The sequence below is a fragment of the Gasterosteus aculeatus genome, chromosome X, assembly GCF_964276395.1.
Source record: "Gasterosteus aculeatus chromosome X, fGasAcu3.hap1.1, whole genome shotgun sequence".
In the NCBI taxonomy this organism is placed as follows: Eukaryota; Metazoa; Chordata; class Actinopteri; order Perciformes; family Gasterosteidae; genus Gasterosteus; species Gasterosteus aculeatus.
In genome coordinates this window covers 7,943,119-7,965,171 of record NC_135698.1, presented here as the reverse complement: position 1 = coordinate 7,965,171, position 22,053 = coordinate 7,943,119, and the positions used below count along the sequence as shown (strand labels likewise).

The 22,053-nt window shown below is 49.6% G+C and overlaps 1 protein-coding gene across 3 annotated transcripts; it reads right to left on the bottom strand.

Moving 5' to 3' along the window:
- Positions 1 to 441: 441 nt before the first annotated feature.
- LOC120808969 (protein MTSS 2) lies at positions 442 to 21,073 on the bottom strand. Of its 3 annotated transcripts, XM_040162377.2 has the most exons (15): positions 20,344 to 21,073; positions 17,964 to 18,025; positions 17,799 to 17,872; positions 8,473 to 8,557; positions 8,215 to 8,306; positions 8,040 to 8,114; positions 6,353 to 6,510; positions 6,158 to 6,265; positions 5,772 to 5,869; positions 3,728 to 3,860; positions 3,082 to 3,156; positions 2,706 to 2,861; positions 2,217 to 2,387; positions 1,939 to 2,104; positions 442 to 1,825 (listed from the first exon to the last, which is right to left on the bottom strand). In XM_040162377.2, the coding sequence occupies exons 1-15, from the start codon at positions 20,410 to 20,412 to the stop codon at positions 1,035 to 1,037; spliced, it is 2,313 nt and encodes a 770-aa protein (XP_040018311.2). In that variant the 5' UTR covers positions 20,413 to 21,073; the 3' UTR covers positions 442 to 1,034. The 3 variants fall into 3 exon arrangements, with proteins under 3 accessions (XP_040018311.2, XP_040018313.2, XP_077938734.1); XM_040162379.2 differs by lacking the exon at positions 2,706 to 2,861; XM_078082608.1 differs by lacking the exons at positions 2,706 to 2,861; positions 3,082 to 3,156.
- Positions 21,074 to 22,053: the final 980 nt, after the last annotated feature.

Below are 22,053 nucleotides of genomic sequence, written 5' to 3'. Positions count from 1 at the left end.
TATGTACAGAATCGGTGCTGTCTATATGCTCAATGACGGGCTGGCTGGGCTGCAGGGAAGGATCTCTAGCGCTCCCACGTGTTCTTTTTACAGTACTGCAGTGTTGCAAACGGTATGACTGAAGGCAAAGTTGATGTGAACTAAGCAGAGAATTAGACAACATACGTAATTGGTTTTCAGATAAAACTACACCGCAGAGCACTGAGAAATTAAGAAGATTAGTTGCACTATTTAATTCATTTTAAAAAAAAGTTTATAGTATAAAATACAAAGTAGAGAATGCTCCTGGGGAAATACTAATAAAATACCAAGTGGAGAAAGTAAAGAAGAAATTAAACTTGGAAGTGGTCACATTTTGGATGTGAATGAAATAATAAATGTTGGTGTACACAGTTCATATCTATTAATGCATTACATTTTCTGACAAAGGCAATCGGGCCATTTAACAGTAAAAAGCTGTTTAATTGCAGAATATATTGACTGTACAGTACAGCAATAAAAGCACTGCCATATTGCTCCTATTTTACACGACTTACAAAGCTGCTGTTCAGCTTATCCAACAAAAACAGTAATACGGTACTTGTACAGTAATGGTGAGAAACACAACATACAGACGGGCCCACAGAGCGCTTCACTGCCCATCACTTCCCACTGAGCGCTGGCTATGTTGATTAACAAATGCACAATAATATAAATGACCATAAGAGCAAGAACAAGGACAGTCAACCCCCTCAGCAGCGATGTCCTCATCACTGGGGCCAAAAAGGGGGACGAACCGAGGTGCACAGCCACAAAGCCCGAAGACAAGAACAAAAGAGAAGGATAAAAACCAAAAGAATATGGATTACTTTGTACGTACACAATACATACATAACATGAAATAAAGACACTGTCCATGGTCACCCATTGCTCTGCGAACTGGCCTCCTTTATGACTTGTACCTGCGTGCGTGTATCACACGAGTGCTTTTGCATTTCCCTACGAAGCTTCAGTTTGTTAAAAAAAAAGGGAAAAAGAAAAGGGCTCCACAGCAGCTACCGCAGGAACATGGGAGCGGAGCGGTCGTCGGTCACCGCCTTGCGGAGCCGCACCCCCCGCCGTATGGTCACCAGCATGTCCGTGTCCTCCTCGGTCGCGGGGGACGGGTCCCCCGGTAGCTGGCTGTGGAAAGGCAAGTGGCCCTCGCCGAGGGCGTGGGCGCTGGCGGCCAGCTCCCCTATCTTCTCCACCAGGCTGTGGCGGTTGGCGGCGAGCAGAGGGTCCTCCTCGGAGCCGCGGGGTGCCACGCCGGGGGCCACGCCGGGGGCCTGCCGGCCGTAAACGCTCCGGTCCGCCCCCCCGCAGCCCCAGCCCGCGTCGGGGAGGCTCATCCGCTTCGGAGTGGCCCTGGTGTAGTCGCTACCGATCGGGTCGTCCCCGTGGAGGAACTCCTCGCTGCCCGCGCGGTGCTGGGACGGGCCGGCGCGGCCCGGTGAATCTGGTGGCACTGTTGGGGTTTTGACCGGCACAATGGGCGGCCTGATGGGAATGGGGCCGGACGTGGACGGCGTGCGTCTCACTCCGGTTTTCGACGACGGAGTCCGGCGAATGGTTGCCGTCCCCGAGGCGACGGCCCCGGCGCCGCTCCTGGCCGCGCCGTTGGGAGCGCACTGCAGGGCCTTACCTGCCGGCAGACCCGCCGTGCTGGCCGGCCTCTTGGTTTGGATCATGCGGCGGTAGCTCTGAGCGATGTTGCTGTGGCGCGGGATGGTGGACGACTTGTCAAAGTCTGCCTGTCCTTCGCCGTCAGCATCGCCGTTGAGAGAGTAGCACTCATAGTCCGAACCTGGAAGCGACAGCACCTGCCAAGTTACTCAATCGCATCACGCATTCACATCAATCTGTGCCGTTCAGAAGAACCAAATGTGTTTTCGTCCCGACGGACGGGGTGACCACTACCTTGTGACGGTATGGTGTCCTCGGAGCAGGAGGGGGTGTTGGTCTGGGTGCTGTAGCCGCTGGAGTACTGCAGCGAGTCCCTGCTGCTCTTCTGCTGCTCCATGCTCAAGCCTCTGGTCAGAACCATCGCCAGAGTGCTGGCCGCCGGGGAGAGCGGCTCCCCGTGCTGAGGAGCGCACACAAAACACAAGTAGGAAGTACATATAGATCAGCACACGCGTACATATTGAATTCGTCGCAATAGTGTCGAGGCGTACAAATGTACATTTTTTACTCACCTTGGCTGCAATGGTTCCCGGGACGGTTCTCCCTCTGTGTGGCTCCTCCGGCTGCGTCCCAGAATACCCCAGCGGACTGGGCGGAGCATCCGGCTCTGTCATCTTATCCGCAGACTCCCTCCTACGCTGCAGAGTGGTGGCCAGTGACGGCTCACAGGATTTGGCCCAGTCCTACAGCAGCAGACGAGACAATGAGACTGTCCTACGACTTGTGCACCTGGGGAGTTCGCCAGCCGACAGTTAAAGCGAAGAAGCTGCTGATTAGGACTCGTGGACCGGTCAGATGCAAGTGTCTCAGTTTTGCACATCTTAGCGGGGTGAAGATTTCAAAACTGAGCTTGATGAGCAACAGCAAAATGGCAACTGTGAGGGTTAATCCTGACGCTCATCAGTGAGCACGATGTGCAGCAGAACACAAGGAAGCGAAGAAGCAACAAAGTTTTAAAAGAGCAAACGCAAAAAAGTAAAATTGCAAAAGAAAAAACAAACCTTCCAGCTAGGAATCTTTGATGTGGGTGAGGGGGTGTTGGATCCGAGGGAGTGGTTAAATGTAGGGGACGCAGGAAGTATGACAGAGAGAGGCCTCATGGTGCCAGTGTGAGAGAAAGCAGGGCGGAAGGTACCGAAGGATGAGCATGAGCCAAACTGCAGAACGGACAGACAAGTCTGAGTGAGAGTGCTCAACAATCATGAATAGTCAACGATTCAGGCTGTCAAGAGGAGCCCAACGGGCCTCTAAGCCATAGATAACAATGAGTGAGATGCAAAGCCCATCGTGTGCGTGTGCACGGGAGTGTGTGAGTCTGTGTGTGTGTGTGTGTGAATTAAAGCCAGTAGAGGCCGGTGAGATGCATGCAGTACCAACCGCTGTGGGAGAGTTGCACTCGCTGATAGACTGGCAGGTTTCTGAGGCCTCAGAGGAGGCTGAGCTCGTGGATTTCTGGGAACGGGAAGGTGGGAGTTAAAAAGCCGTGGAGGGGAAGAGTAAATGGGGGGGGGAGAACGGTAGGCGAGAGGGATGAGAGCCGCACAGGATGAGGCAGAGGGTCGGAGGAGTTTTGATGAGCTTTAGCATTTTGGTCTCGGAGGGGATCTACAGACCTTAGCCTAGATCGATAATAAAGTAGCCTGTAAGATCATTTATTGCGTACCGAACATTGCGTCAGTAGGTGTGTTCGGTGCATTACACTCTTTTCAGACTGTGAAAGCCTTGGATAACTTTTTAGACCGGTGGGATAGAAAATTCAACATTTCTAAGGGAGAAAGCTCTGCAGCAAAAAGTAGATGAATGAATGAATAAGATGGGTTTGGTGGTCGAGCTATGGAGCAGGGGTCATGGTTAGGTTCAGATGATTGTTGTTGTGCAAGAAAATGTCGTTTCTGCGTCATGCTAGCTTGTAGCATGACCACCTGGGGAATCTCGGTCTGCTTAATGCAGATAATGCCTTAATGCCTGGTGCAGTTGCCCCGGGTCAAAGCATACGCTTTAGTAAAACGGCTGAGACTACTACCTGGCTGGCGATGTCAGAGGGCATAGGCGACGGAGGCTTAGACTGGGGGTTGGCGTCCTGAGACACGAAGCCGGAGTCGTGGGAGGAGACACTGCTGAGCCGATGGGCGCCTGCAGAGGGCATCTGGAGGATGCTGTAGACGGGATATCACATCGGTATAAAACACAATATGTATGGAGGAGACAAATCAAAACAGGGACAAAAGTCATTTGTATTTCCTTTATATTTACGCATCAATTTAACTGGTTTAAGTGACAAATAGTTTGCCTTTTGCTTCATATAATAAACTGACATTATACCTATAAGAGGCGTATTTATCTACATCGAAATAGGATGAATCAGATCATTATTTATCAAAATTAAAATACTCAACCCTCCGATCAGATTGGGATTTTCACCATAGATGGACGCCATGACAGACAGCCTTTCACAATAAAAGACTTCCCTGTGGGTCACCCGGTTACAAGGATACTACCCATGCATTCCAACACCCATGCTACCGCAGAATATGGAAAATATTTTGTATATTTGACATCAGTATTTCTAATGTGTCCTCAGTGGCATGCTTTTCTGGCGATTCTGACCCCCAATCCTGCAGTATAAATAATATAATGTCCACTAATCCAATGTCCAAGTATCGATTTGTTGTGTTCACCTCTTTGGTTTCTATATAATCATTACATTTTAATATGGCATGGAATAATTCAAGATGCAATAAAAAACATATAGCAAAAAACAACAAGCAAAGAGATAATTGTCCTAATAAAATACAGTACGTGTTTTCATTCAATTATGCATAGAAGGAAATATATATTGCAACATGCGCAATTGTTTGATTTATGTTAATTTGCACATTGTAAATCATCCATAAAAATATAAAATGATGCATGCTAAAACTGGATTGTGATTAGAGCTCGTCCTCCCAACCCACCCTTTACGTTTTCTTTATGAAGCTTATTATGGAAGATTAATAGTCATGGAAAATAGAAGAAAACGCTTAAATGAAATAAGTACCACAAAAGCAACCTGAAGGCAGTGATCAGAAGTTATAATTTTTCCATAATATTCGTCCTCTAGGATGAAGCATAACGAGGAATGCCGAATGAATTATGACAAATTAAACACACTCAAACGATTCATTACTCAACTCTGACCTTATGGCGGGTTTTTGTACAGACCGTTGTCTCTTGATCACAAATACATTCTTAAATTTCCATATATCATGCATATCCTATTACCAACATCTGAATGAAGAAAATACCATGGCCTTCAGCTCATCAAAAACCTTTTACTCAGTAGATAAACAGATACGTCTACATTGGCCGGGCTGAGACCCCGGTTGTTCCATTTGGGAGAAATAACCTTTGAACCTATGGATCTTAACCTCACTCAAAACATAACACCGGCAGATGTAATAATCAAAGTTTGTGTTAAAATCCATCCTCTTAACATTTAGTCAGTCACTGTACTGTTGATTAAAATTGGCCCTCAAAAAAGGCTTTTAACTGGTATAAATATCAGAGAGGTTACCAAAACAAGTTGATAAGACAATTTATCATTGCAGACTATTACATGCTAGAGAGCACATTTAATCAGCATTTGTAGATATGTCTCTGAACGATCACAATTAGACTTACAAATATGTAGAAGCTGGCTGTCAAGCTGCTACGTTTCTCAAGCTAATCTGGCTGCAAGAAGCTTGAGAATTGCAAATCTACCAGGTGCAGGAGCTGAGAAGCTGGCACGGTACGCCTGCACTCTATGTTGATTGTCACTGACAGCCTGGATGTGTGGTGAGTGGGGGTGGGGAGGGAGGGGGGGGCACCTGCTCAACCCCCAATATTTCATGTCCTGCGTGAATAAGTGAGTTGAAGTGAAGAAAGTGCCTGTATGTTCACTCACCTCCCATCCATGCAGACACGGCACAAACTGAGCAGAGCACAAAGAGCCACAAGGCGTGTGTGTTTGTGTGTGTGTGTGTGTGTGTGTGTGTGTGTGTGTGTGTGTGTGTGTGTGTGTGTGTGTGTGTGTGTGTGACATATACCTGCACATGCTGCTCTTCCTGGAGCCGTTGCTGCTGGGGGAGGAAGGGGGGGTCTGGTAGGACCAGCTGTAGTCGGAGCCTTTCAGGTCCCGGACCACCTTTCGGCAACATATAATCATAATACGGTGAAGATTTGCTAGCAGCAACAGACACGTCGAGATGGACAAAATAACACGCAAAGGGTGGAGATTTTAAAAATAATATATAACTTAGCCACAGAAGAAGTTCTTTCTTAATCTGTGTTGTGAAATATATTTATATACATAGCTGTATATTTCAATTTGTGGTGGAATTGTAGTGTCTATTTCATACGGTCGCTTGAAGAAAATGAGTAGCAGGCCGGAACATTTCAGATCTGACCAGCGGTAGTATTGCACCCGTGTTACCTGCTCACTGGCCGGCGGCAGCTTGTGTGGGTCTTCCGTCAGCACAGTGAGGTCATCGACAATTGGCTGCAGGTGTGTTATCTCTCCCAGCATGGCGATCTCCAAATTCTGGAGGGGGAAACAGGCGGCATTTAACAGCCAACACGTCAGAGCAAAACGTCCTATTTTACCTTACGACTCCTAAACGTTCCTCACCACCACAGGCTGCAGCAGGTTGATGAATGTACAGTAGCGGCCTCTCTCCTCCAGGAGCGCCCTGCGCACCGCCTGCTTCTCCGTCTCCTCCATCAGCAGGTACAAGTCGCTGACATCTTGCATGGCGCTGTCCAGCTGCGGGCGCAGGTTTCCCCGCCCTGTGCAAGGCAACGGAAAGGGTGCGTGGGAGAGAGGAGAGGAGGGGGGTAGGGACATTAAGGGGCGGGTAATAATTATGGAAATGACATCCAGGGAGAAAGGTGCACCCATTTTCAGAGGCGAGGAGGAAGAAGAACAAAATGAGAGATGATTAGAACACATAATGATAAATTGCCTGCGTGCCGGGGGTTCAACGCGCTCGCAAACAGCGGAATGAGAGGACGGCGAGAAGCTCCATCAATCATGACATGAAGGTCGTAAAAATGGATGTGATTAGACAAGCGGGCGTAAAATGAATGTCTGGGAGTCCTTCAAGACCGCAAACAAAACCGACACCAGGTGATGGATGAAGAAAGGCAAAAGGATGCAATGATGATGTGCACAGAGATGCCACATTCTTCTGTCACTCTAATTGAATGATTGAGACAGACCTTCACTGCCAGATAAAAACACCCTAAAAGACATCTTAGCATATTGGGTGAATCTCAAACAAAGCAGTCCCTTTAATTACGGTGAGACTTGAAAATGCAAGTGAGGAATATAGTTTGGAGTGAGTTGACATATTGTTCATAACTCCGTGGATCATAATCTCTCGCGCTTTAAAAAGGGTAGTACCATATGGCGTAGGTTAAAGACATAACTTTAATCTGCTTTAATCCGTCAGGTCACCAGCATTTAATAGGACACTGATTTAATTAAGGGGATCATAAGGATCTGACAGTTTTCCCAATTAATAGGCTAACTTAACTTAGCATAACATCTGGAAAGACAGCGAGCTGGAAAGTTAATCAACGGAAAAACACTTTGTGTCGTCTGCACACTTGTATATTGATTGGTTTATGGATAATGCTAATTATTCCACAACTTAGAGAAGCTGGTAGCTAAACAGCGGCTGGCTGCACACATGAGCGTGGTATCAAATCTTCACAACTCTCTACAAGCAAGAAAAGATTTCTGAATTTTGCACCCGATTCCACTATACAGGGTTGTCTTTGTCTGGCAGTTTGATCCAACAATGATGGGACGCCTTTGAAAACTATCTCATGAAGCACAGCGGACGTACCTAGAAGCTCTACAGCCAGGGAAATAACCCCAAAGAAATAGAGGACGTTGCAGGGGAGAGGTGGGGGAGAGAGGGGAGGGAGGGGGACAGAAGAACAGGCAGTGTTAGCCGCATCAAAACAGGGCACATTGCATGTTTATGAGCAGCCCGTGGCACCGGGGTGGATCCTGTATGGTAATAGGAGTTTAATTACGTGCAGCCGGGAGCGGCTAACGCCAGCACAGCCAGCAGAGGCGATTATTTCTTTGATTTATACGCTAGAGGCTGACAAATCATCCGCGGCTGAGAAAGAGCTTTTGAAACGGGTCCAGGTTGTCATTTCTGATTCTAATCTCTAGATGGCGCCAGTTTATTCTGAACCACAAGACCGGACCAGGGAACAGTAGCCGAGCAGATTTAAGAGATTAATGTCAGCCCTTGAATCTCAATGAAGCAGTGTAAATGATTCTGTTCTCTTTTTCTCACCTTTTCTGGCTTTTTTCTGGAGTTTAATGGTATCTAGCGACTTCCTCTTGATTTCCTGGCGAGACCGCTTGTATTCTGTGGACAAGCCAGTCAAAAAAAAAAAAAAAAAAAACGGATTTAGATTCCAAATGCACAGTGCTCACAAACAAGCGCTCATAGTTTGCAGGTTGTTCACCTTTGGCGTGGTCTTTGTCCAGCTGATTTGCAGTCTTCTTCCATTCCTCTATTCGGTCCTGGAGTGGCGTAACCAGGCCTTCCATAAGAGCACTACAGAGAGTTGAGGACATTGTGGTGTAAAATGAATAGCTTTGTTTCCATGGCAGAGAAGGTCAATAGGAACGAGACGAGACCTGGGGGGGATATTAAACCCCCCTCAAGGCCGGAGAGGAAAATGCAGTGGAGGGTGAGGACAGAATGTCCAGGTGACGCTTACTTGGTGAAGTGGCGTAGTTTTGTCTCGATGCTGCGGTGTCGCATGCACATCCTGGTCAGAGCTGAGCCGACATCCCTGGTGGCACCTTCGATAAGAAAGAAACAAATTGTCACCCCCGATTTTTAAGGCGTTCGGAATTACGAATCTAAAATATTCCACGTGGCCTAGAAAAATATAATTCTCCATGGAAGAGACATAACGCATGAAAGGGTCTGATTCTCGTGCGTGTCCCTGGCGGGGAGGCGTCTCCAGCTGCAGCCACTAGGTGGACCAGTGCCGACAGTAAAAGCAGAGCCCATAAATGTAACGTTTGTTTGTCAGAAAGCAGAACGCAACACAGAAAACTACCCCCCCCCCTCTTTTAACAAAACATGCATTTCTCCCTTTGACAATTGCACGTGTGATTCTCACCACAGCGTAAACTACGGCTCGTGTGAATCAGTTGCTGTACTCAAGTGTAATTAAATACGGGGGGTTTCAGCCCCTAAAGCCCGGGCTGGCCCACTGTCTCTGGGATGGTTCACAGGCCGGTGTAATATGTGGCAGCGGTGATCCGCTTGTAATCTGGGCCACATAGGGCTAATCTGAGGGGTCTCTCGCTAAACAAACACACACACACACACACACACATACACAAGCCTCTCAGCAGCAGACAGGTCTCATAGAATCGCGGCACACAGGGTTTCGTTTGTGTTCATTGATGTTTTTGGAGCATGTGCACAGGTGTGTGTGTGTACATAGACAGGTGGTGTGATTTACCACCCTCCTCTCCGCCCTTTCCAAGGTCCTCACGCCCTCTATCCTGGAGGAAGAAGGAGGGAACCCTGTAAGGGGATATCCCTCTATTCTTCCCTGGCTGCTCGGCCTTTCCTGTTCCCTCTGTTTCCTAAACACAAGTGAAGCAGGGCGGACAGAGAGAGAAGGAACCTGGCGGCCAGAGAGAGTGATGCGCGCGGCGGGGGGGGGGGAGAACACAACTAATATAGTGAGCCCGAAATAAGACACGGAGCAAAGAATGCAGCACGGAGTTGCCCGCTGAGGTCTGTGCCCTTTTCCAGTTTGCGAACAATAAAAGGGAACTGGGTTAGCATGACGTCACACCGCCAGTTCAAAGACCCTCTCTGTCGACTTGAAGGTCGCCCCCTTTCAAAGGCAACCGACCTGCACAAACACACACACACACACTCACTCGCTCTCTCTCTCTCTCTCTCAGAGGCAACTTTTCATCGGACAGATGCAGAATAACTTAAAGGTGTTTGTGCCCCGGGTCGGCATTGCTTTTCTAGTTGGCAGGGAGAGGGGCGGGTTAGAGGTGAGAGGTCATCCAGCTGTATCGCTCGCAGACGTTTTAAAACCCCGGCAGGAAGTGATTGAGTTAACATGTGGAAACAGCTATAAATAGCGGAAGAGGTGTCCGTCTTCCAAGGACTGGCTTCGAGTGTTATGTAACGACCTCTCTTCTGAAAGGCTCCGACGGCGTGCAAGGGCACACGCGTGTTCAGCATTTCTCCTTTATGACTTTCCCCTCTTAAAAAGCATCACGGGAGGCGTCCGCAGCTGCAAATCAGCTCTTGCAGGACAGAGGGAGAGACCGGAGGAAGAGGCTGAAGACGAGAGAGAAAGAGGGAGTATTGTGCGCTCTTATATCTGTATAACAGACCTTCACGATGTCCCCCCCCCCCTTCCTTCTCCTGTCCCATCCACACCTGCCAATTTCTCTTCCTCTCCCGCCTCGTCTCCTCTCCCGCCTCCTCTCCTCTCCCTCCCGGAGGGAGGGGGTCAGCTGACAGCCACATCCTGGGGAGGTCCAGGGCCTTCCTGTTCATGTCCAAGAGCCCCGCTGGCCTCTGGCCTCCACCGGATGGACGCGGCTGAAGTGATTTACTCCCACAGCCCCCTGCGTGCACTCTGGCATGTGACAAACATATAAACGAGCAGGGAGGACAGTTTCGTTTTTATATTTTGTAGATTGCAAACGACGAAAATATCCATTCCATCCCGTTTTGGTCTCGCTGAACATTTTTTCTTTTTTTTTGGCCCTTTAGTGTTGTTCTCTCTTATGATTAAGGATGTGATGCTTTTATTACAGATGGATACTTGAATTATTAGCAGCTTGAAACGTGGCTGGGAGCTGGTGAAGGGATTATTTAGCAGACCTGGACCCGAGGGGCTTTCGGGGGAAGCGGCGTCGAGCGCACAGCAGACATCCACACGTGCGTGAATGAAGAAAAACACAAACCAGTTATTGATCCCGGCACTACGTCTTAAGTAACGGCGGAAACAACATCACAGTAACGTGTCGCCAGAGCCGATGGCACCTTTAATACATTTAATGAACATGAATATACATTTCCGGCAGGTGGGCTGCGTACGCTGAGACGTTCACAGGGTTGTTGTTGTTGTTGTTGGGTGGGTGAAGCCCTCACTGTCGGGTTATTCTGTGATATTGGCACAGTGGGGTCCCGGTGTTTTGGTGCGTGGTTCCATCCAGAGCTCTGGTTCCGATTATCGAGGTGGGAGGAGCGTTTTAATAGGTCTGCTTTATGGGGAGCTCTCCTGCCAGGAGCCCGGGAGCTAAACTGCCACGGGTCTCATTCCCTGATGTCTTCAACATGGCAGCTCGGCTCAACCGTCTCTCCCCTTCCAGCCCCGAAACCCTGCTGCTCAACTCGGGTTTCATTCGCCGCGCTGGAGTGAAATTCCAGAAGTTGTTAAATGTTTCTGCGAGTTGGATCCGGCTCTCCTGAGGCTACATCCACGACACTCATTTTTCACCCAGTGTACATTGAAGGTCACGTGACACACGTTTGCGAATATGCCAAGTGGCCTCGAATCGCCTCGGGAAAAAAACGAAAAACGTAGCCCCGTCGAGCGCGCGCCCCCTTCTTTCCCCTGCTTCCTGTGTCAATAAAGCATGTTTATGTGGGCTGCAGAGCAACAAGGTACAGAACATCCTCCCAGTTGGACTTCCAGGAATACGAAATGTGGGGCTGCTTCTGCTAAGCTCTTCTGCAGTTGCTGCTTAGCAAAAAGGAAAATTCCATCACCAGCGAGACCGCAGTTATTCCTCACGTCGGCGGGGGAGGCCGACCGCGGCTGGCAGGGCCTGTGAGCTTCCTGCCTTCGCTCGCTCGCTCCCTCCTGCCCCCCCCCGGGGGAAGTGCTACCGAATGTGCACTGGCAGCGACACAGCGGAGGCCACTGATGGATGAAAGGCGCCGTGCGGATGAGACGAGGCGGAGGAGGAAGAAAGGGAGTTTGCACGCTGCCGAGGCGGCGGACGCGTTGGAGGGCGGCTGCAGGTGCGACGGGCGCCGCTCGGACAGAAGCCCTCCCACATTAGGCCCAGAAGACGTGTACTATGATTGATGACATTTTTCCAATATTATAAACATCTTCAAATAGTTGTGTTGATCTTTTCAGGGGAGGGGGGGGGGGGGAGCGAGCGAGAGGAAAACAAAAAAGAGAATAAGGAGGAATGCTTTGACTTTCAGTTCAGCAAATACGCAACCGCGATTACAGAGTTCAAGGACCTGACAAAACATCATAACATCTTCAAACCTTTGCTTCAAAGCACAGCTGGAGTTCAGCGTTCCTCACTGGGAGCAATCAGTCAGTTAAAAAATAAAGCAGCGTTCGTCTGCTGGTGAGGGAGAAACCGCTTCTGATGGAGCGAAAGGAGGCGATAAAAGAGCCGATCACGACCGTTGATTGTGGAACAAGAGCAGACTGATGTGCTCCTGCAACAAGATGGTTATAGATCCACTGAAGTTACATACTGGAGATGACAGGAAGAGACAGAGCTCAAGTCTTTTATTTATTTTTATATTTATTTCCTTATTTATTTATTTATGATCCAAACGGTAATAAGTATATATATTTAGGTACTCATAAGGAAATAAGCATTTTAAATCAGAACTAGTTCAAGATTGTAAGAAAAAAAAAACACCGGATTCATGTGAATATTTAATGTTCTGACAGATTGGGGTGACGCAGTGAGTTGTTTCCTAGGCCATCGTTGTGTGTACTTACTAAACTAAAACAAAGACACCTCTGTGTCTCTGTGCAATGAATAATAATACAAAATATATTATGATTATAAATTATAATATATGTAGGAATATATTGATGTGGTAACCCTTCATTTATTTCAAATTGGAATATGTATTAAACACAAAAGTTTAAATAAAAAAAAAAGTGACGGATTATGACGGAATTAACCAATAAACGCTTTGCAGTACGTCTGCACTGGGAATCAAAACACCATTCAATACCTTAGTGTCACTTCCTCACACACGGAATGTCTCTTCTCACCAGCAGGAACACAAAAGGAAGGCCGAGGAAACGGCCCCGGGATCGATTGTTTTAGGCGACCAGAACAACAGTCAGACGCACACTCAACCCATTGTTGTCTGACCGGTGCGCACAGCGAGGTTCACCTCACAACAAGAAACACCGGCGGACAGAACTTGCTGTGTCCTGGTGTGGTGTAAACATGGAGGAGATGGGCGGGGCGGGGGGGGGGAGCTTCCTATTCGGTGACATTAATGCTGCTAGAAACAGTATATACTGCATAGAGTAATATACTGCACAGGTCCTCATCTTCACCTCGCCTTGAGAGGAGGACGCCTGGGGAGCCCATGTGCCATTACCCCTGATATTCAGCCCCCAGAAGGGATTAGTCATCTTCACCTTCTTGGTGGAGCACGTTACCATAGTGACGGGTAAACACAAAGGACAGCTGATGCCGCCCGGAACGTCATTAGTTTTGCACCTGGCGATGGCGCTACATGAATAGTGAGAGATTAGAGAACTACATTATTAAAGTGAATTAAAGTGTTGCAGGGAACATCATTGCTTGAACTAAATATCATGGCGATCCATCCTGTAATGTTTCTCTATACATCCCAGTTCGGAGTGGCAATAGAGGAAAAGTTAAGAGGATTCCTCCTCTGGGGATTAGGAATGCTTGGACCAAAGGGGTAGACTGACAGAGCCATGATGATATCATGGGTAAAAGGCAAGATTTAGGCAAAAAAAAGTGAGCACATTAAAAATAATAATCACACAATCATGAAATGGGACTGATGATCCTCCACCGGTCTCATTAAATGTATCCAGCAGTTTCCAATCAGCCACCTCGGCGGATTAAAACTATGCATGTGTCTCTTTCATTACTCGTGTGACGTCCTTTCTTCTACTCCTCCGCCAGGCTCACTCCGGTCGGTGTTTTCCCTCCCCGGCTCCCTTCCTGACTTTGTGTTCTGGACAGAGCTGAACGGTGTTACGATCGTGTTTGTCTGCTTAGTTTGGCATTTCCCCCCCCCCTCGCAGCGAGAGGAACAAAATTGGTTTTACTTCCATTATTATTCCCTCTTTTCCATCTGTTCTTCGCATCATTGCTCCAGCCACTTCGGCCTTTGCATGTGGTCACTAAAATAGCTGCAAAACATTCCTTTTCACTGCGAACCACATTGCGTATTGAAGTCAATAACCTCCGGTGAGAGATGGAGGGCTGTTTTGGGAGCTGTTCCTTCAGACGGCGTTGGACAGCTGAGGGAGAAATAAGAGGCCTTTGTTACTACTCGTGCAACTTTATGGCTGGAGGGGGGGGGGGTCGTGAAATACCTGAGGCGCTTTGCATACAAAAGGCACAGCTGACCATAACACATCCTTTGTTAAAGAGAATGCATGTGCATGTAAGTCCAAGCTAAAAACAATGTGTAGCCTCCCTGTAATGGCACAATATAGGCTCATATCGGGCTTGAGCGTAAAATGTCGAAGCTCGGCGGACGTCAATGTCGGTCACACGGTCCTGCACTCGCATTATTCGACGCGTCCGTAAAAATAGCCGTGCCGCCATAGGACGGCGCAGAGGACAGTAATCCCCTGATCTCGCCGCGCACTAGGCCACGGCCGCCTCTCATCCACGCCAGGCCGTGCAGATGGCGGCTCGGGATATCCGTCCCATCTGCCGCCCCAGAGATGCACGGGGGCCAAGCAGATTACCGCTCGGCTGAGGAGACACTGATCTACCGGCGCATCTCCATTCCACCGAGGAGCATGGACTGAAGGGGTGAGAGAAGGGAGTCAGGCAGGGAGAGTTCGCAGTGACCCCGTTGGGGACATTATGTCTGCGTAATGGTGTGTGTGTGTGTGTGTGTGTGTGTGTGCGCGCGCACAGACGCTGTAAAAGCTCTGGCCCACAGATGTAAAGAGAAAAGCGCCGAGCACAAACTTGCAGCGCATGGCAGTCTGGCCGGTGATCCCCGAGTGTGAATGTTTAAAGCCGGGGACGGCTGATCAGGAAGGGAGGCAAAGGCAGTCTGTGTCCGTGTGTTACAGAGTGGGGCTAAGAGGATTAGCTAAACGCCTCTGCCTAGCCTGGATAGCCGGGGCTGTGGAAATCCCGACCACAACCCCCACCCATGGCTAACACCCCCCCCACACACACCACCACCACCACCACCAACCTCAGCCCAGCTCACTCTCCCAGACTGTATATCCCATCGCCTGATGGACCGTTAGCTCTGAGCGACCGGCTGTTTAACTTCTTTCTCATTCAACCTTCACCAAAATGAAGTCAACCTTCCACTAAAACATTCAGCCCGGCGACCACATACACAGAGCCCACTATTCTCTATAATAATAATGATAATAAGCTTTTATTAGGTACCCAAAGACGCTTTACAAAGACAGACAAGAACAAAACCAAGCAAGAAAGAAAGAGAAACGAGCAGACGAAAGAAACAAACAGAACACTAAGTTGAAGAGGTGGGTTTTGAGGGCTTGTTCGAATAATGAGACAAGTCCACTCTTCTTATATACGTTGCACAACAATATAATACGAGTGACGAAAATGGGCCGGACGACACACCAAAAGCCACTGAGCTGACCTCAGACCAAATCCCAGGGGGGGAAAGCTGAGATATCTAATATAGACTTTGTGGCTGGCAGACCTTTATTGAACCCAGATGCAAGAGACAGATGTGCCTTTAGACATCCATCCATCAGCACAGATTACAGAAACACTGCAGTCGGACACAGTGCCACACGCCCCCTCCAGCTGCCTCATAAAGCACACACACTGACGCCATGCCCCTGACCATAAACTCTAAAAACGGACAACACGGAAAAGAGGAAGCCTGAACACGGAGTCCGTTTGAGGTTGGAAACGGGGGAGTGATCTCAAATACAATACAGCTATTGCTGCACATGTATGAAGAGCTTTCCTCCAGGAAAAAGACAACAAAACACGCGGAGACAGGAAATCATAAAACCTGAATAAGGGGAAACTTCGCTTGGCGGGGAGACGTGCGGTCTGGAGTTTGTGCGTATGTGTGTTTGCGTGCGCTAAAAGGGGTTGACGCGGGGAGTGTGTCAAAGGTAAGGATTAAGGGAAGCAGAAGACGAACGCGATGAAAGCTCCAGCTGTGCCAGCAGCTGCAGCTCGTCCACGAAACACGAGAGGGTGGGGAACCCGGGGTGACAGCAACGGCGGGCCAACGGTTCAGAGCCGCCGGGCCGCCAACCCCCCCGTGGTGCAGTCAGCCCTATATGGTCGGTGCAGACGCCGAGATAAACATGACCGCTGCAGGCAGACAGACCCACACTCGCACAGGAAACGGGGCCCGAATCAGCCACAAAAACACTTTGGAAATGGGGAGAAAGTAGTGTGTGTGTGTGTGTGTGTCTTGAGTCAGTCAGTGGAAAAGAAGGAGGAACATCTGGATGCCAAAGTATTTGGGATAATAGGTTTTAACATTGCAGCAGCCAGCAGGGTATGTTTGCCTAAATCCTGCCCATGGAGCTCGGGGTTCAAAAGGTTATTCCAATCCACTATGAGCCAGCTCCAGTACATATCGACATTCCTCCCGCTAAATTAATTGCCGGGTTTCGGAGCACGCAAAGACTAACGCGGCTCACCGAGGCAGCACGCGGTTAAAGATAAAGAGAAAAGCAACGAGGCTGATGGATTTACTTTGTGTCAAATAAACACGGGCCGAACGTCGAAACCATCAGATTATTATTTTTGCACGAGATTTGACAATGCGAGTAGAATTAATCTACTGTTGAACAAATACAAAAATCACAAACTTTCATGTAATCCGATGTTCTTTGGTACAGTCAAAGCGTCATGGCAGCAGAGCAAGGCAAATCAGTTTTGCAAGAAACGGTTCACAAAAAACAAAGATTTTTACCTGGATGAAACATAAGGCCCAAAGTTTACAATGTCATGGTGTCTAGTTTTCTGTCTGAACCAAAATGGCGTTTGACCGACCACCAAACCAAGACGCCGACCGCATAGACGGACTGTTGAAACCATCAGATGTTGCGACTATTCATCTGCACCGGCCTAAAAAAAAAAAAAACACGTTTCATCGGTTGCTCTTCGCTTGCTACAAAGTCTGTCATTGCATATCGTGCCACGCATCACTCATCCAGTCGGAGGCCTCGCAGGGATGCCGATAATCCTAAAAGTTAATGTCCCCGGAGAGGAAGAGTGAGTGGGAGTATGAGTGACACACTTAGAGGGATTTTATGTATCTGCAGCTGAACAACTCAAAGCACCCCTCTCAGCTATCTCTTCCTCCCTCTCCCTCTGGTCCATCAATCATTCTGCCGTTTTACAGTCTTTTACAGTACGTGGTTTCCCTTTGAAATCCTGCCCTGGTCACGCTCCATACCTGCGTTTTATTGAAGCAGGCAGCCAGCAAGTCCACGTTGCTCCACCTCGCTTCATGTTGAAGTCACATCAGGAACCCTTTAAGGTTTATGTATCGCTGGGGTAATAAACTCTACTGTTACTGGACAAGCTTACGGAGTAAAACTAGTGAGAATGTGTGAACACGGTTGAAGAAGAAAGGCCCCTCCGGTCCTTCCAGCAGTGAGCGACTGCGACGGAGCCAAATGCTTAAAAGCATGTTGTGACCCACGAGGTCAAGTGGCCCGGCTACCAGCTGTCAATCCACGCGGGTGTGTTTTCTATTTATCAGGATCCTTTAAAACGCTCACCAAGCTATGCGTTTTTTTCTTTTTTTTTCTTATTGACCTACATTCTGCTCTCTACGATCGCTCCGAAAGAAATCTGTGTTAATCAGCTGCTTCTCTGGCCGGCTGGCCTGTCTGCTCCGCTGCCACTGGCAGCGTGATAGCAGACCAGCAGATCAGCAGACCTCATTAAAGAAACAATAAGCTCAGATTTTCACTTCTCTGCAAATCCCCCCCACCCACCACCACCAACCCATCCCCCAGAGCCTCCACCACTTCTGAGAGGCGGCACCTTCTTGAGTCTGAGTGGAGACTTAACAGAGATCCCTCCTTACCTCTGGAGTTGGTGGCCATGTCTGCCACCTTCTGAAAGGCATCTAGGAAGGCCACCGCTGCCAGAATGGTGGTCCTGTAAATGTATTGGGCACACATTTACTACACCGGCACCGCGTCAGGAGTCACATTTACTCAAGAACCGTTTTTTTTTTTTTCTTCCTCACCTGAGTTGAGAGTGCAGTTTTGTGGCCTTGGCACTGAAGTCTTCCCACACGGGGTAAGAGCTCTGGTGATGAAAGGGAAAAGAGCAGTCATACCCTCTGCAGCACACACACAAAGTGGAAAGCAGAATAAAATCTGGTCCAGCATAAGACCATAAGTCCTTTTTTTCCCCATTGCAAATAATGAGTTGAAATAAGGTTGAATAATAACTGGAATATGGCTGTTTATGTGCCAATAGTGCGGCCGGTCTTTGAAAAATGTGGCTTTGATTGACCCGAGGATCATCACACGCTGCTTTGAGCTCTAACGGCGGAAGCCAAAACATGAAACACATTCGTTATCTAGATCCCATTAGACAAGAGCTTGAGAGAAAGGAAGACCATTACGCCCCACGTGCCCATTTGATGGACACGAGCCAAAAGACGCCGCACATCCTGACTATATATAGTCTTAGTGGTCTTGCTCTTCCTCGCGTCCGGCACGACCAGAGATGGAGACGGCGTTTTAACTCACAGCTCCTCTCCGCTTTAGAAAGCGATTCGGGAGCCGTCGTCCCCCCCCCCCAACAAACTACAAGACACTTTAAGCCTCGCCGGCTGCACTTGACTCCAGCAGGTGTCCAATTAGCTTGTTCGGCCTCTGGCTCCCGGGGACGCGCTGCCAAGACAGCTGAGGTGGTGAGGGTGAGAAGGAGGGCGGCCAAGGGGGGCGAGGACAAACATCCCCTCTCTTCGTTCACCCCCGGCAGCTCCCGGGCGAGGTCGAGGGGAGACGGGGAGGAGTGACAGGAAGACACTTCCTCCGACGCCTCCGTCGCTCAGCGCCATCCTGGGAGGCGGCAGGCTCAAGGTCAACGCAACAAAACGGGGGGGGGGGGTTGGAAGTCACATTGGACCCGATTCTTGATGTCGCCGACGTGAAGACAGCCAGTGTCGCGCTATTCCATCCTTCCTTCGTTTCCTTCTCACCCTCCGCCTCCACCATTTTGCTCGATAACGGTTATGCAACCAACAGGTGCCGCTTACATCACAACGTGTAGTCAGTACCGTCCATAAGGGAGCCTTTTAGTAATTGTTCACTGTACTGTGACTCCCTAATCGCGAGATCAGCCGTGTTGTTCCCGGGGTGGTGGTGGTGGGGGGGGGCGGACGGGGGAGGTGGGGGTGAAGCTGGTTCTGACAGCGCTGTGTGGCCCAGCCAGGCGGCAGGAATGAGATCAGATGTCTGTCTCCGACAGTGGACACGGACACTGTGCTGACTAAGGGCTCCGGCCTCATTCGTCTTTGCTGCTTGTCAATACACACACTGCCTCTTTCCAAGAGCCCCCCCCTCCACTCCCCCCATTCCACCCCTTCCGTCTCCGCAAGCCTGGTGTCAACGCACCGCTGAAGGGAAATATATATATATACGAAAAACCCAAACGTCGCTGCCAGCAGCCGGGGAGCTGATTCCAATGGAGCGTGACAGGCGGGGGCCCATAAACAGTCGGCGCGAAGGCCCCCGTGGCCTCGATTGAGCCAGCGATCAATAAGGAACCCGTTGGGCTTATTCGCTGCCTCTCAACACTTTGTCGCATCGGCGTCCTGCACAACGAGGAGCCGCCGCGCTGTGGGCCCGATGAACGCGTTCACACTTTCCATCTGTTGTGGTGAAAAACAACAGACCACCCGGGTTCAACTTCCTCGGCTTGACCCTCCCCCAACACACACACACACACACACATATGTGGGTTATAGATCATGACAGACAGCAAACTTTCTATAATAGCAGCGTTCCACCGGGGTCAGTTCTGCTCCGCGAGGTGAAGCCTGGATCAAATGTGACGTACCGCTGATCAAAACATCCGGGGGCTCGATCGACAACCTTTAAGGACCTCGTTTTCTTTCACAGCTTCCACCTGTGTCATTTAAATCGAAGAAAACCTGGGAGGCCGGACGAAGTGTGAACAGTTGTCAGGGGGGGTCACGTGACAGCCAAAAACAGTTGTGCTGCACAGCGTAGAAATGACCTCCCAAATTCTAAAGCTCTCCTCCTTCTCTTGAATAATCGATTTTTGATTGTAGTCGTTATGAGGTTAGGTTTTGAACTTAAAACACATTAAAGCACCCAAATGGTCTTTCTTTAAAATTAAACATTTCATTATTTAGCGCATGTTGGCAGGTATTCTGGTCAAATGAAGTATTGTTAAATAGACCTGCAAATAACACGAAGGGATTACGTGTTTCATCTCTGCCTTTGACCTGCAGCGGTGTTTCCAGTGGGGGGGGGACCCCGCACAAGAGACAAAGGCAGTAAAAATATGCGCCCGATGAGCCACCGCGTTACCGCAAAAGGTCACATCTCGCCCCGGTCCGCCAGCGGGGCTGTGCGCGCGTCACCTACCTTCATGTCGCTCACGATGGCCTGGAACAATCCACCCAGCGCCCCGCACTCCTTCTCCACAGACTCCATGGTGCCAAAAACAAACAACAACAACTAAAAAAAAAAAGCTGGGGGGGGGGGGGGGGGGGGGGGCAGTCTGGATTAAGGGATCCGCTTTCAAACCCCAGACATGAAGATCTTTGTGTTGGTCTTCATCCGCCCTCCGTTGTGCCCCTTTTCGCACAAAAGCCGGGAGCGCGCAGCGCAGAGGATGCGAAAGCCGCAAAAGCCCCGCGGCCAGAAGTCTGCGCAGCGCACGGGGACAAAAAGAAACGTGCTGCTCGATGGCACCGGCTGAGTGCGTGTGTGAGAGAGAGAGAGAGAGAGAGAGAGAGAGAGAGAGGGGGAGGTTAGGGGGAGAGAGGGAGGAGGGCACTGCTGCTGCTGCTGCTTGCACCGCCGCCGCGCTACTCGCCTCTCGGATGCACGGGAGGGATGGCGCTTTGTCCCCGGTCAACTACCGCCGGGAAACGTGGAGGGGACGCGCACTGTGACTCCTCATGGTCGCAACGATGAATGGAAGACAAAAAATGTGCAGGAGGAGGGAGAGAGGCCGGGGGGGGGGGGGCACCAGCACGGGAGATCGGTCGCAGGTCTGGAGACGCGGGGACGCGCTGCGCTGTTCGTGGCGGAGCAGATGTCTCCGGGCTGAAGCCTCCCGGTAACACGATCCATGGGAATGGGCAAAGGGGGCTGGTTTCACATAATGGTGAATGAAGGAGGCGGGGTCAAGCAGGAACACCCCCTCCCTCCTCCTCCTCCTTCTCCTCCCCCTCCTCCCTCCTCTTCCTCCTCCCACCCACGCGCAAACAAAAGTGTCACCTCGTCTTCCCCGTTAAAAACGACGCGAACGCGATCGGCTCCACGTGCGTATTCACGCACACGCCTGATAACGATCAATTGTCCCTCTCAGTGGGTCTTGATCACCTCACTTTGCCTCCGTTGATCTGCTGATAAAACGAGTGGTCCTTCTACCGAGGAGGATTCCACTCTCTTATTTTATGTTTTATGCTCAGCTACGCATATAGTTGAATAAGCTTAACGCAAAGACTGCAAATCAAGCATATCAATTTTATTTGTCACATGTAGGCTAATCCTGTAATTACAGGGAAATAAAACTAATCCCGCCGGTTCCTTCAATTTGTGCATTTGAATAGAGAAATAATAACAGGCCTCCGTGTGTACGATTAGAAGAAGAAAATCCCCTTAACAGAACCTTTCAAACTCACCGTTGAAAATCTTGTTTGCTGAATTTATGACTCGAAAGGAACCAGAAGTTTTATAATGACGTGTTGGTTCATGTGCCAACCAGCAGAGACGTATATACAAGCTATATGCAAGGCAGCAGATCTACGTATTACGTCATCACTGGTCTGGTACAGAGTGGCTACAGGGGGGACGGGGGGCGGCTCGGGTCACCGCCCTGCATTCCTGACTAACACCCTGTCAGTTTGTAACCCCACACACACCTTCCCCTCTCACCTGTCTGCTCCCCCCCCCCCCCCAACAAGAGAGCATCCACCACCAGGTAGACCATCGTTTGCTGAACAGAAAGGATCGACTCTGCTCCGCCACATACCGCTGATGCACGAGGGTCCGCGTGAGTTTCCTTAATTCAGCAAGGATGGGTTTTGGTTGGGGGGGGGATGCGACGGTTTGTTTCGCTGCGCT